Source organism: Nicrophorus vespilloides, unplaced genomic scaffold, assembly GCF_001412225.1.
Source record: "Nicrophorus vespilloides isolate i.1.1-1 unplaced genomic scaffold, Nicve_v1.0, whole genome shotgun sequence".
Taxonomy (NCBI): domain Eukaryota; kingdom Metazoa; phylum Arthropoda; class Insecta; order Coleoptera; family Silphidae; genus Nicrophorus; species Nicrophorus vespilloides.
The window spans coordinates 1-15,125 of NW_017099947.1; the positions used below are offsets into that span (position 1 = coordinate 1).

Below are 15,125 nucleotides of genomic sequence, written 5' to 3' on the forward strand. Positions count from 1 at the left end.
CTCTTTTGCTCGCACTTCGTAGGGCAGACGCAATGGCGCAACCACTGACAGACACTCGTCGTCGTTCACTCGATCAACCCCACGAATTTCAAATTACACTTTGACGTTTAAGCCACCCCAGCCGTCTGTCACGCATTCTCGAAATATCATTATATTTCAAAACAATACTAGAACAAAGAAAAAAAACAAATTAATAAAATTCACCATTATTCAACGCATTTTAACAGAATGTTTGCATTACATCAATTCCCCAAAAAAAAAAACATATTACGCAAATTAATTTGCAAACTGAAAAACAATTATAGTTAAATCATGGAAATTAATCACTACACTATTGCATCAATAAAAATCGCAATAAAACTTTTTATACTTATACAGTTGAACCTCACTTAATGAGTTTAATTAGTTCCAAAATTTCGGAATTTTTACTCGTATAGAGAAACATATTCAAATATATATATAATATGCGTACACAAGTTTTAAAAATGATGTAGAAGGCGCACAATCCGGGATTTCTCTTCTAATCGTCACTAGTTATGCGATTTTCAAACGTTAAGCGAGTCATTTTTCAATTCATTTTGCTCGTTATGCGAGGTGTTCGTTAAGCGAGGTTCTACTGTACATGTTTCTAAAAATAACTCAATATTTGCGAATACTGAAATACTAAATACTCGTCAGATTTAATGCCTGATGTTGCTTATTGCATAATGAATTCAATATGCCAAATGGATTATTTAGATTTATATTAAAAAAAAAATCTATTGTAATTATTAATTAAATAAATTGAATATGATTGCGTTCAAAAGATGCGCTAAAAAATAAATTTCAAATTTGCAAGTTAGGCAACCAAAGTTGCATGGGAGTCAAGATGGTAACTAAATCATGAAAATTGCGATTGGCGTAATGCGTCGATAGGACTAAATGGTAAAGGCTTTTCCTAGAGAGAAGAAGCAGGAGAAAAGAAAAAAAATACTTACAATAAATCATTTGGATTAATCAATTAATTGGACTCTCAAATCCTGTTTTCAAATAAGAATCGATAATTTTCTGCATTTTCCATAATTTATATATGTTCCCGTTCGAAGATTCGATCAAGAGCTAAAATAAATAAATTTAATTAAATAATTGCATTACTGTGAATTAATCAACTGGTTTGAAAATTTACATTTAAATTTTTCAAAAACTAGTTAAGATTCAAACCTTTTTTTAGCTCGGTCGCAAACGAACTGCTATGAACATCTGTCGGAAGCTGCCACTGTCATCTCAGACATTTAAGTTCTAACCTGCAAATAATTGAAAAATAAAATACATGGAACAATTTTAATTAAATGTAAACTTACAATTGTCGTCATCCGTTTTGCAGCTGAAATCTTGACTTTGAAATTTACATTTTACATATTGAGAAGTTTACAAGGAATGTCCAGACGTAAGTGGTTTTATTCTGAGTCATACATTTAAATTATATATTTAAATTTAATGATTGAGTCAGTTTGAAGTATTAACAGCTGTTTTTGAGTTAACAAGTGGCTGTTAAATGTGTGTGATAAATGTTGATTAACTTGTCCAGTGGATTAAATATTTGAAATTTTAAATTTTGTAGATTTAAAAGTAGCCTTAATAATTTTAAATATAGTTTCAAAGAATGTGTTAATTTAGATTCAATGTTTTAGGTGATGGATGAAGTGGAGAAGCCCTTTTGCGCAGAGAGAGCGAAGCAAGGTAGAGCAGCATGCAAGAAATGCAAGCAGAAGTGCGAGAAGGATGAGCTGAGATTGGGAAAGTATGCTACTGGGCCACATGGAATAATGAAGATGTGGCATCATTTGGATTGTCTGTTCGAAGTCTTTCTAAAGCAAAGACCAAATACGAAACGTTTAATTACTGCTAACGATTTGGAAGGTTGGGAGAATCTGAGCAAAGAGGATCAAGAGGCGATTGTTAAAAAAGTGGAGGAATGCGAAAAGGTGTTTGCTGATAAGCAGGGTATCGACTATAAACCAGTCGAATTTGACGTAGTAGCAACGATCGATGAATCAGCGATTGCTGATACCAGTGTAGCAGTGGAAGATGATTCTATCAAAGATAACAAATTTAAGGAGTTCCGTCGATTGGTAGCGGATATAACGAATGAAAGCAGTTATTTAGAAAAGACCGCTTTGGTGGCAAAGATGTTTAAATTTGGAAGCGACGGTGTTAAGTTTAAAGGAAATATTGTGACCTGGTGCAGATTGCTGCTGCCGGATGTGAAACCGAGGGTTTACAATCTGCAGAATAAGCAGCTGGTGAAGCTCTTCAGTCGATTGTTTTGCGACGACGTAGCAGAGATGTTGACGCATTTGGAGCAAGGGGATATCGGTTGCACCATCGAGGAATTCTATAAAAAGAGCGTGGCAATGTCTCCACCCAAGAAGACGAATTTGACAATATCGCAGGTCGATGCGTTTTTGGAAGGGCTTTCGAAACTGACTAAGGAGCACGAGCAGTACGAGCATTTCAAGAAGTTCATACCCAACTGCACGGCTGGCGATCTGAAATACATAGTGAGATTAATTAAGCACGATTTGAGGATTGGAGCAGGACCGAAACATGTTTTGGAGGGCGTCCATCCGGACGCCTATTCCGCGTTCCTATCGTGCAGAGATATTCCCATGGTTATAAACAATTGCTTTTCGAAGACAGCTGTAGTTTCTACAGGCGTCGTTATCTTGAAACCGGTGAAGCCGATGCTTGCGATGGCTTGTAAGTCCATTGAGCAAGCCATGAAGAAGTGTCCGAACGGTATGTACTCGGAGATCAAGTACGATGGGGAAAGAGTGCAGGTGCACAAAAAAGACAACGACTTCAAGTATTACACCAGGAATTTAAAACCGGTGCTTCAGCATAAAGTCAATTACTTCAAGACGCACATCCCGAACGCGTTTCCTTTGGGCGAGGATATGATTTTAGATTGCGAGGTTCTTATGGTCGATAACGTGACGGGGAAGCCGTTACCGTTCGGCACGTTGGGCGTACATAAAAAGAACGATTTGAAAGATGCATCGGTTTGCCTGTTCGTCTTCGATTGCATCTACTTCAACGGTGAAGATTTGACTGGTAAACCGTTGAGGGAACGGCGCCGCGTTCTCCGGAAACACATGACAGAAATTCCGAATGTCATAAAGTTCTCCGAGATGAAGGAGATCCACGTGCCGGCGGATCTGGCCTCGATGATTACGGACGTGCTGAAGATGGGATTGGAGGGTTTGGTGCTGAAAGATATCGAAAGTAAATACGAGCCGGGAAAGAGGCATTGGCTGAAGGTGAAGAAAGATTACCTGTTTGATGGAGCGATGGCCGATGCCGTCGATCTCATAGTGTTGGGCGCGTGGTTCGGAAGTGGCAGGAATGGAGGACTCATGTCCGTCTTCCTCATGGGCGTCTACGATCCATGTAGCAAGGACTTCCGCACGGTTACCAAAGTGCACACGGGGCACGACGATAAGACTTTGGAACGGCTGCAAAACGAATTGGAGATGGTTAAAATAAGCGGTAACGTGGATAAGGTACCCAATTGGTTGAAATGCACGAAAACTATGGTGCCCGATTTCGTGGCGAAAGACCCGAAGAAGCAACCGATTTGGGAGATCACCGGGGCCGAGTTCTCGCAACAGCACGGCGTGCACACCGCCAACGGCATTTCCATACGATTCCCGCGAGTCACCAAAATTAGGAACGATAAAAATTGGGAATCTGCCACCTCGCTGAAAGAGCTCTGCGATTTATACAAAACGTCCAAACACAATTTCGACGGTTCCCTCTTCGACAAAGAACTGGAATGCCTTCAAGTCAAAACGACCAACAAACGCATATCCACTCCTCCAATTGACTATGATTCATCTAGCAACTCCGAAGAGGATTCTTCAAAGATAAACGAACCAAAAGAAAAATCGCCCAAGAAGCGAAAAATTGATGACGAAAATACACCCAGCGTCAGCGAAACTCCAAAGAAGACAGTTAAAATTGAAAAACCGTTACCGGATTTCTTCCGTTCGGTCAATTTGTATCTGGACAACAATAATTTGACGGACGGATTCAAATTATTGATGAGGACGTTCGTCGCTTACGGTGGGCAGATCCTGCAAGAAAACAAGCTCGATCAAGCAAATTACATTTTACACGACGTGCGATCGGTTAGCGAACAAAATAGTTCGCATCCAAAGAGCGCCAAGCACGTAACAATCGATTGGCTTAAAGATTCAATAAATGAGAAGAAGTTACTGCACGATGCACCGTACCTCGTTAAATTGAATCCACCGTCTTCGTAACCTGCAAAAGTTAAAAACAATTCCGGTAAGGTATTTTAACAAATCTTATTTTTAAAAAAAAATAAAGCTATTGTTAGATTAATAAATAAAGAATTTTAAATTTGCAACAGAACAGAAACATGAAAATTCATTTAATTTTAATTACCGGCACAAATCGATCACGTTTCATAAACAATCAATAACGATTCTATTGTTCCAAGTTTGTTGAAGTTTTAACAATACATTCCTGCATTTATACTTTATAATCTAAGAAAGTTTAAAATAACACGGCCTACAGCATTCTTTCTTGAGCCGTTCGTTATTCGAGTCATGATTTATAATTAAATTTTGTTCGATAAGTTAATGAGAAAACAAATTAGAATTGACGAGCCTCCATGTTAAGACCAATAGAGACAGAGAGAGATGATGATTCTCAATCATCTAATGAACACATGTCCCTCTATCCTGCTGCTATTTAAACTGTTTATCCACATACGTTTTAAGGATCAACGGCTGCACGCGAGTGCAACGTGCGACCGCGACCATCCATCCTCACGTGCAACGAGTGTACGAATTGCGACACACTTATTTGTTACAGTCGTGAAATCTGGGTCTTAAAGCCATCTTATCTACACCACGGAGCAAATGTATACAGATAACAGAGCGACCATCAGCAGTCCTCATCCTCGCTGCTGACGTAACTCGGACTCATTTCACACAATCGTTAATGCACGAGCTCATTAATTGCCATACATCAAAGTGTTTATTATGTACTCTAATTTTTTTTTTACAATTAAAGCAAAGTTGCGAAACAGGTCTGGAGGCTAATTTGGAAACAATATTTGCTGACCTAAATCATATCGCGCACATTTTTTTAAACTCGTGCACATTTTATTTCAGTTTGTTTGAACTGTATTATTAATTACAAAGTAGTGCAAGCAAATATCCCGAATTACTATTAAGTCGCAGATAAATGTATTTCGAAAACTTGTTTATTTCGTTAAACAAATTGAAATTAATTCTAAAGTAAATTGAAATTATTTATTATTGCCGCTTTCAATTTAATTAAATAATTAACTTTATATTCAAATATATACAATTTGTGTTGTATAAAAATCAATGATTGTCAATTGATTATGTGATTTAATATATACAACGATGCATTTAAGTGCGACGAAGTGACGTAAATCGCGAAGATCTGTTTGCAACTTGGAAATTGACTGTTTGTAAACTTGTTCTTAAAATATATATGCCTGTAATCGATTTCGTGCAAAAATTGTGCGCATCTTTTTCGTAATGTTTTCACAACTAGTTTATTGACACCGAATTGCAGATAAATCCGGACTAATAATAGCAACAAAAAAGAAAGCGCAATCCAAGTCCATCCGTCCTAATCTGCCAGAGGATGATGATATACAAACACACACGAAATAGAATCGTGTCCATTTGCGTCAGAGCATAATTGTCACCCAATTAATTTTTGCGCTAAGGATGAGAGAGAGATGATCAAGTGCGCGTTGGTTCGCGCACGCCCCCAACGTTCGCGACGTATATATATATCGACTTTTAGCTGCCGCTTCCGTCAAAAACTTTGCTACAGTAGCAAAAGCAGCACACCGAGTCCTCTTCCAGTAATACAAAAAAAAAAGAGTATCGGAAAGAGTTATGGAGGTTCTCCCGAAAAACGAGACGATCGCTCTCCGCGAAAAACATATTGGGTAAGTAGTGTAGTTAGCAGATACATTTCAGGACATTCGTGTTTAATCTAATCTATTTCTTTAGCAAATCCTGTCAGCTGTTCTACCGCAAGGACCCGCTGAAAATCCTTGTAGGAAAAGGTCAATACCTTTACGATGACAAGGACGAGGCGTACTTGGATTGCATCAATAACGTCGCTCACGGTAACTCTATCGTCTCCCAAAATTCCATTACCATTTTATTTATAAACAAAACTTATAAATAGATCTTTGCGAACGCACGACAAAAAAAAATCTTTTGATGTTATCCCATAGCATAACAATTGCATAAATATGTTTGTATTAAGAGGATGCAATTGAAGTTCATTTAAAAATAACAATTTTTTGAAATTAACGAATTTGAACTTACGTTTTGCAGTCGGACATTGTCATCCGGACGTGGTGAAGGCTGGATGCGAGCAGATGGCCACGCTGAGCACCAACAACCGTTTCTTGCACGACAATATAGTGCTGTGCGCTAAACGCCTGGTGGACACCATGCCCGAGGAGTTATCCGTCTGCTATTTCGTCAATTCCGGTTCGGAGGCGAACGATCTCGCGCTGCGCCTCTCCCAGATCCATACCGGAAACAAGGATGTCATCACCCTTGAGCAGTAAGTCTCTAAAAACGATCACAATTGCGTTAAGTTAAGCTGCGGATAAAAAAAATAATAATAATATATACCATTTCTTACATTCGTCTTTGTATCCTAGGTGTCCGTGCATAGCTCAACCATTTCTAATGCGTTTGTTTTCATTTTTGTTTTTTCAGCCGTTTATAAGCTCACGTCGAGAAAAAGAGAGAAGCCATGGATCGGGCTTTATTAAACACTTCTTCTCCTACAGCAGCGGACGCTCCTCTGAAGGGCCAAAACTTTGATCTCGCGCGCTGCAAAAAAAAAAAAGCAAATGGACCATTAACACCAACATCGTTTTCATTTTTGTTTAACCATTTTTGTTTCTTACCCTTTTTGCGTTGCAAGATGTCCACGAGTTGACAACAGCCTCGGATGGATCCGATTTGTTTCCGAACGAAGAACAACATGTCTTTTTTTGCATTTTTTTCCTCTTTCTCTCTTTTCGTCTCATTCATCTTTTATTGGGGGGCAAACTTGTGTGGGTTTACCAGAGTGCTCAGTGCTCTATTTTTTTAGCGCTTACCACGGTCACTTGACTTCCCTGATTGATATATCGCACTACAAATTCAATCTGCCCGGAGGCGTCGGCCAAAAAGAGCACGTGCATCTGGTGAGTACCGAATGCATGCATGCAAGACGAATGAAACGTTTTACTTATTGGGGGTTTTCTTTTTGAAGGCTTCATCCCCCGATTACTATCGCGGAAAGTTCCGCGACAGCGAGTACAGGAGGGAGGATTTGGGACACATGTACGCGCAAGAGGTGAAGGAGATCTGCAATGGAATAGAGGAGAAAGGACGCGGCGTGTGCGCTTACATCGCGGAAAGCATGCTCAGCTGCGGCGGGCAGATCATCCTTCCGCAAGGATACCTGCAGGAGGTGTACGCGCACGTTCGCAAAGCGGGAGGTGTTTGCATCGCGGACGAAGTCCAGGTAGGCTTCGGAAGGGTGGGAAAGCACTGGTGGTCTTTCCAGATGCAGGACGTCGTCCCGGACATCGTCACCGTCGGCAAACCGATGGGCAACGGCCATCCGGTTGCTGCGGTAATTACCACGAGAGCAATCGCCGAGAGCTTCGAGAAGACCGGAGTCGAATACTTCAACACGGTAAGCGCAAAAATAGTTTAATAAAACCGTAAACTAATTTCAATTTACTTTACAGTACGGAGGAAACCCGGTCTCTTGCGCCATAGCAAACGCGGTCTTCGACGTAATCGAAAAGGAAAACCTGCGAGAAAACGCGCTCGTCGTAGGCGAATACCTGTTGGAATGTTCCCAGATTTTGGCGAAGAAGTTTGAGTTCATCGGCGACGTTCGAGGAGTCGGCCTCTTCACCGGTATCGAAATAGTCAAGGACAGATCCACTAGAGAACCATCGAAGGAGATCGCCAGCTACGTCAGTTGCAGGTAAACCTAATCAAATAGAATTAAATATTAACAAGCAAATTAATTCACTCTATATTAATTATTATTACCTTTCAGGATGAAGGAGGAGCACATCCTGATCAGCACTGACGGACCGGATGGTAACGTCCTGAAGATGAAACCGCCGATGGTCTTCAGCAAGCAGAATGTGGACGAGGTCATGTACGCGCTGAACGGCATCTTCAAGGAGGTCAAGGAGACCTTCGAGTTCGCGATTGCGCCTCGTCCACGCTCCGATAGTTGCAGCAAGGAGGCCAGAAAGACCATGGGACCTTCTCTCAAGGAAGCAATCATCAAGTCCATCTAAGAACCCGAAACTATTACATATTTATTTACCTTTCGTTGTTTTCTATGAAAATATTTAAACTTTAAGAGATTATTATATTCTTAGTAATTTTATACATAAGTATGCATTACGAAAAAAGAAAAATACAAGCCAGATACGAAACACTATTTGATTTATGCCAAAATGAAGAAATTGAAACTGCACACTTTACGATTTAGCAAACCAAGAAACTAGATATAGGCAACTCTATGCACACTGTGATTAAGATTGAAGGCAATATTGCGAATTTACACTTAAATAGAAAGATTACGTTACATTTTCAGATCCTGATTGAATTTTAATAATGATAATCATTAGTATATTGAATTGTTAAAGGTATACTCATTAGTTAACTATGATAGGATTCAGGGATTATGAAATCCCCTAGATCCGTTACGTGTTCAGTTATACTCAAAGCTGTTTATTATATCACAATTAAGATATATTAAAAAAAAGTGATATTTAACAGATTGGAGAATGAACGGGTGCACCACGTGAAGGTAACGTAAACGGTCCTGCATCGACTCAGAGGCTGTAAATTTCGCTTAAGGTGATGCCTGGTACCCGTCTTCCTCTTCTTAGTGAATAGAAAAAGAAGACGAGTTAACCTTTGCACCCGAAGATGTGGCCACGTGGAAATCGTAGTTCTACACCGTGGAACGGGTTGAACAAACGCGTGACAACACATCCCGGAATCAAGGAAAATTGTAGGTAAAAGGAAACAAGGAAATGCAGTGTCCTAACAGGAATACCCTTAACAATTTGCAATATACAAAGCTAAATCTAGAAATTATTATACATTATTCAAATCTGTAAATAATTACAACAACTGAGATTAATACACCTGCAAAAGAATATTAACAATAATAACAATTATGATGATTTACATTAACTGTAGAAGAGAACGTTCAAACTCTTCTCTATAATCAAAGTTAATTTATAGGTAGTGCGCAAAAGACTATGGTTAATCATGAAAATCCATGATTTGGGGTCCCAAAATTAACGCAAGATTTGAATTTGTGCAACAACTCAAAAAAAATCACAATCTGAAGAGTAAAAACTGTGTTTTCTATTTAATTCAAATCTTGCGTTAATTTTGGGACACCTTTTATAACTCTATGGTTCCGTATGGTTAAGATGATCGAAGTCATCGAAAATAAATTATAATTATAAAATTATAATTAATGTTAATTTTATGGTAGCGTAAATATAATAAATCTACGGTCAATCGTGAAAGTACACGATTATATAAATCTATGGTTTCGTATTAAGATGAACAAAAATCATCGAAAATACGAGAGGGATCTAAAAGACTATAGTAAATTGCACTTTACTACACTAATTAAATCCCTGGTAAGTGGACTAGACTAATAAAATAATTAGTATAATCTATGGTTTTTGTAGGCGAATTAAAATATGTTTTTTTGCTGTGTAAATTTGATAGTTTGGTTCACCTCTAGAGTGCCCGACCCAGCAGCAAGACCTGAACCCTCACAGCAATAAGAGAACAGGACGAGCGCAACAGTCCAGAGGCAAACTTTATCTGCTGAAAGAGAAACACGTGGAGATACGTTAGATCACCACAGACATGGATTAGTTGATGGAAAACCACTCGAAAAGAGAAAATCAAATACTCCAAATACGTTTTGGAGATAAATTAAATGACAAATCTTAAGCAGGGAATGTTATATTAATGATTGAACTTCGCCCGAGCGAAGAGAAATCGAAGATATTCGATTGGTAAAAGGCTGGAGGATGTATGGGAAGGTAAAAGGACCGGTAGAGACCCTGTCAGTAAACTGACTAGTCTACGGAATTACCGGTACCCCCAAAACAGTCGTGGTGACAGTTAAGGGGGGACGCGCGGCGGACGGGCGGAGAGAAGGGAGCCAAATACCAATCTAGTATCAAAGACTTCTACAAAACCTACAATTAAGTTAATAAGAAATTGTGTTGTTGAATTGAATTGAATGCACGGAGGGCAGGTGGATCGTGAAAGTGTGCAACCAATTCACGATCCTCGGGGATAAAGTTAATCTAAAATAAGCTACCCTTAAGATAAGCTTTAAGGGGGATTGACGAGGGAAATGCAACATCCTCTGTTTAAAGCAAATCTACGATCGTACAGCAAGAGACTCCACTTGTTGCATTAATACAACTCTTAGGAGATATTCTTTTTGCACGACTTTCGAGTGGTTTTCGGGCACGGTGGATACGTTAGATCCAGCTGAAAGCAAAAAGGGCATGCAAATAAAGCCGGCAAATACGTTAGATCTGCCACTAACTACTCATGCTCATAAATCGCGAGGCGACACTACACCATCATTGACTTTGTAGATGTCTATTAGAAGATTTATAAGAAAAATTATTTGAATATTAATCAATAATAATAATATTTGAAAAATGTTGTTAAAACAATACGACTTGAAAAGAATAACCCTAGAACATTTATAAGAAAATTTATTTGAATTATAGGAATCAACTTTATATTTATTAAAAAAAATCAATAATAATAATATTTGAAAAATATTGTTAAAACAATACGACTTGAAAAGAACAACCCCAAGTAAATCAATACTTGTCATTAATTAACAGCAATTTGCATGTTTTTTAATGGCAAATAATGAATTTAAATGAAGAAAATTCATTCGACAGCCACATCATCTTAACTAAATCCAACAAATATATAGACTAGAATATATAGATTGTCAATGTTAACTAAATAAAAAAAAAAGGAAAAACAAAAACCATCTACAAATCAAAGATAGTCTAATGCGGCCTAAACTAATGTATCTATTGGAGACGAACGGTTAGGGTGTAAAAAGTTAATTAACTTGAATTTAAATTGACTTTAAAGATTGAAAATGAAGAAAATTGATTAAAATTAAGAGAGTAGATCAAATTTAAAATTGTAATCTTAATTATAAATTTATTTGGAATAAGATAATTTTAGGAAAAAAATGAATTAATTTAGAAGATTTGAGAGTTGATGATTTTGTGTATGAATTTACTTTGGGAGGGCTTTTCGCGTGTGGTTTAAAATCACTCACTACTTTCGCATCCTTTTTTTCTATCCAAATCGATGGAAGTTCACAAGTAGGGCCTGAAATCATCCCACCATTTCATTCTGTCTTTAGGCCGAAGGAGATCCTGCAACAATTAGAAAAAAACAAGAGTTAGTATTGTAAATCTAATTGGATACAACTTGAATATACTTACAGAATGCTGCGCCGTTGGGAGACCTCATCCACTTTGGATCTCGAAAATTCCTAACAACAAAATTTATCACACAGAAATGCGAATCATTTGATGTTAGATATTTAGAGAGACCGTTGGCACTCGCGAACACTCGAGATTTAGCAAAGACGAGGAAAAACAATTCACTCGCGAATTGTGAATGAACACTCGCGACTCGTGATTCTACTATTAGGTTGGACTTCAAGGTGTATGAAGTCGTTTGTTTTCAAAATTTATTTAAACGCGTCGAAGTTAAATTCGCGGGATTTCGAAATCGGAACACTAACTGCCGGTAGATGAGCAAGATGCAGACTAAGTGAAGGTTCTCCTGCTGTAAAACCATTCCTCCAGTTTGAGCATAGCATCAAAGTGCAACCTCGGAGTGCAGAGGCCCTATACGAGGCAACACTTCGGTGGTATGCAAACGGGATAATACAATGGTTTAGCTGGAAGCCAACACTTCTTCGTGAAGACACCTGCCGCGGGATGAACGATTCGGGGCGTAACGCGACCCCTAGATCCGGCCGTGCCTTGATCATAAGCGAATGCGATTCGCTGAACCAAGGAAAACGAGATCGTTTTTAACACGGGCGGTCCTGCCATTCCAGAGGCTATATTTTTCAAAACCGCACGTACGGTTATCGCATGGAATGACCTGGTATTATTATAAACAATACCTTCAATATACAACACAAATATATAGGGCTGAAAGAAAACTCGAGCTGCAAAAAAAAAGTTAAATTAATTTGTTTATACAAATACATCAAATACTCACCAAATAATCATTCTTACAAATCTATTAAGAAACAAAAAAATATAATTAGTAAATAAAAAGAAAGGGCAACGCGTCATTGCTGCAAACCAAAATTAGGTAAACAACGAATGCAATATTATTGATCAAATTTAATTGTTAGTTGGCAACAATGGAAAAAATTGCAACAATAACGATATTAGAATGCACAATTATTGTTGGTTACAAATTGAAAATGAAGCAAAAATGTACTCACAATTTGATTGTTGATGCACGCGTTATGATGGAATATTTTAAATTTAAACGTTTGAATTTGTGGAGCGATACGTCTGCGCGCAACGAAACACCAAACACGACTGATTGGACAATGGAAGATGAATGCTTTTATGGCGTTTCGTGCGGTTATTATGTCAACTAACTAGTGCACGTTTGGTTGCCTACGTATCAACAAAAATATAACTATTTCTATCCAAATTAATTAATTACTTTTAAAATATGCATTACAAATACTAGTTACTATTATTATTAATCTTAGATTGCAAAATATTATTAAATTTTCAATTCATAATTATGTCTTTTCTTATATAAACAATTTGCAAAACAAACTTGAAATACTAAATTTGATAGAAACTAATTTCTTAATTTGTAATTTAAAATAAACGAAATTATAGAAAGAAACTTAAACTAGAATCTTTACAGATTAAATTGAGCTATTATTATGTTATTAGTCTTGAATTATTAAGAAAGTTTATGTTTGTATATTTACTTAATCTATATTTCATTAATCTCTGATTTTCAATTTATAAATTATTATATGAAAACAAGGCAATAAATTGAATATAGAATTTGCAGTGAATGAAAGTAATCTAAATACATGACTTTATTATCAAAAAAAAAATTGATTTTGTTTTAGTTTACTTTCTTGCAAATAAAACTTATGAAATGAAAACGAGAGAAGAAATGTAATCTAGAATAACTATTGAATCAAACAGGACTAAATACATGTTTTTAGCTAATGTGAGAAAATTATTTAAAAATTATGTTTGATTATTGAGAGTATAGAAATTTACTTGTATTTGATTATATTTTAAATTATTTCAAATAAGAATTATTTAAGAAAAACCAACCAATAATTTAAAAAAAAATGTTAAAAATTAGCTTTAAGAAATTTGCAAATTGAGTAAATGTATAATAAAGAAGTTTCTTTTTATGAAATTTAGTTGAAAATAAAAAAAAATATATTCTTAATTATTATTTCAAACTTTCACAAAATTAGATTTAATTCAAATTGGAAATTTAATAAAATTGAAAGAAATGTTTAAATATATTAAAATATTAAGATTCTAAATTATTGATAAACTTTCATAATTTTCTAAGAATTAGTTCTAAGAACTTTGAAAAAAATGATAAATTTATAAGAAATCATTAGTTTATTATAAAATTTAGATTCTAAATTATTAATAAACTTTAATAAATTAGTTCTAAGAACTTTGAAATTGTAATAAATTTGAAAGAAATGTTTAAATTTATAAGAAATCAGTTAGTTTATTATAAAATTTAGATTCTAAATTATTAATAAACTTTAATGAAATTAGTTAAAGAACTTTGAAAATTGAATAAACTTGAAAGAAATGTTTAAATTTATAAGAAATCAGTTAGTTTATTATAAAATTTAGATTCTAAACTATTAATAAACTTTAATGAAATTAGTTCAAAGAACTTTGAAAATTGAATAAATTTGAAAGAACTGTTTAAATTTATAAGGAATCAGTTAGTTTATTATAAAATTTAGATTCTAACTTATTAATAAACTTTCATAAAATTAGTTCTAAGAACTTTGAAAATTGAATAAATTTAGAAAAAAATGATCAAATTTATAAGAAATCGGTTAGTTTATTATAAAATTTAGATTCTAAATTATTAATAAACTTTAATGAAATTAGTTTAAAGAACTTTGAAAATTTAATAAACTTGAAAGAAATGTTTAAATTATAAGAAATCGGTTAGTTTATTATAAAATTTAGATTCTAAACTATTAATAAACTTTAATGAAATTAGTTTAAAAACCTTTGAAAATTGAATAAAGTTGAAAGAAATGTTTAAATTTATTAAGAAATCAAAGTTCACAAAAAAAAAATAGATTCCTAATAATTAATAAATTTTAAGAACTGTGAAAATTGAATAAAGTTGAAAGAAATGTTTAAATTTATTAAAAAATCAAAGTTCACAAAAACATTAAGATTCCTAATAATTAATAAACTTTAATAAAATAAGTTTTAAGAACTGTGAAAATTGAATAAATTTAGAAAAAATGATTAAATTTATAATAAATTAGTTAATTTATCATTAAATTCAGTTAAAAGTTTGAAAGTAATAATAATTTAAAACAAGATAATTGAATTAAATGTATAATTATGAAAATTAATGTATTTTGGAAGGTCTTTTCGCATATAATTAAAAAAAACTTACGATTTTTGCATCCAGATCGATTTTGGGCCTCAAATCTCTCATCTCATTTTCGTCTCTAGATCGAAGATGCTCATGGATCTAACAAAAAAAACAAAAGTTAGTATTTCAAATCAAATTGGAAAATATATACTTACACATGGAACGATATGTTGTTATAAACAATACCCCTAAACTGAAATATAGCTGAAAAAAAACTAAAAGCTGCAACAGAAAGGATAAATCAATATGTATTAGCATGTATATCAAATACTCACCCATTAA

At 35.2% G+C, this 15,125-nt stretch overlaps 1 protein-coding gene, 1 long non-coding RNA gene and 1 pseudogene across 2 annotated transcripts; 2 read left to right on the top strand and 1 right to left on the bottom strand.

The window, feature by feature from the left end:
• Window positions 1-8: 8 nt before the first annotated feature.
• LOC108566259 lies at window positions 9-1,280 on the bottom strand. Its single transcript, XR_001891202.1, has 3 exons — window positions 1,201-1,280; window positions 978-1,098; window positions 9-167 (listed from the first exon to the last, which is right to left on the bottom strand). It is a non-coding gene; the product is annotated as an uncharacterized LOC108566259 (long non-coding RNA).
• On the top strand, window positions 1,259-5,690 carry LOC108566257 (annotated as a pseudogene).
• Window positions 5,691-5,863: 173 nt separating this feature from the next.
• On the top strand, window positions 5,864-8,535 carry LOC108566258 (alanine--glyoxylate aminotransferase 2-like). The gene is made up of 7 exons (XM_017926059.1): window positions 5,864-6,001; window positions 6,066-6,184; window positions 6,399-6,633; window positions 7,174-7,267; window positions 7,336-7,764; window positions 7,820-8,064; window positions 8,140-8,535. Exons 1-7 carry the CDS (start codon window positions 5,949-5,951, stop codon window positions 8,387-8,389), a joined length of 1,425 nt encoding a protein of 474 aa, XP_017781548.1. The 5' UTR covers window positions 5,864-5,948; the 3' UTR covers window positions 8,390-8,535.
• Window positions 8,536-15,125: the final 6,590 nt, after the last annotated feature.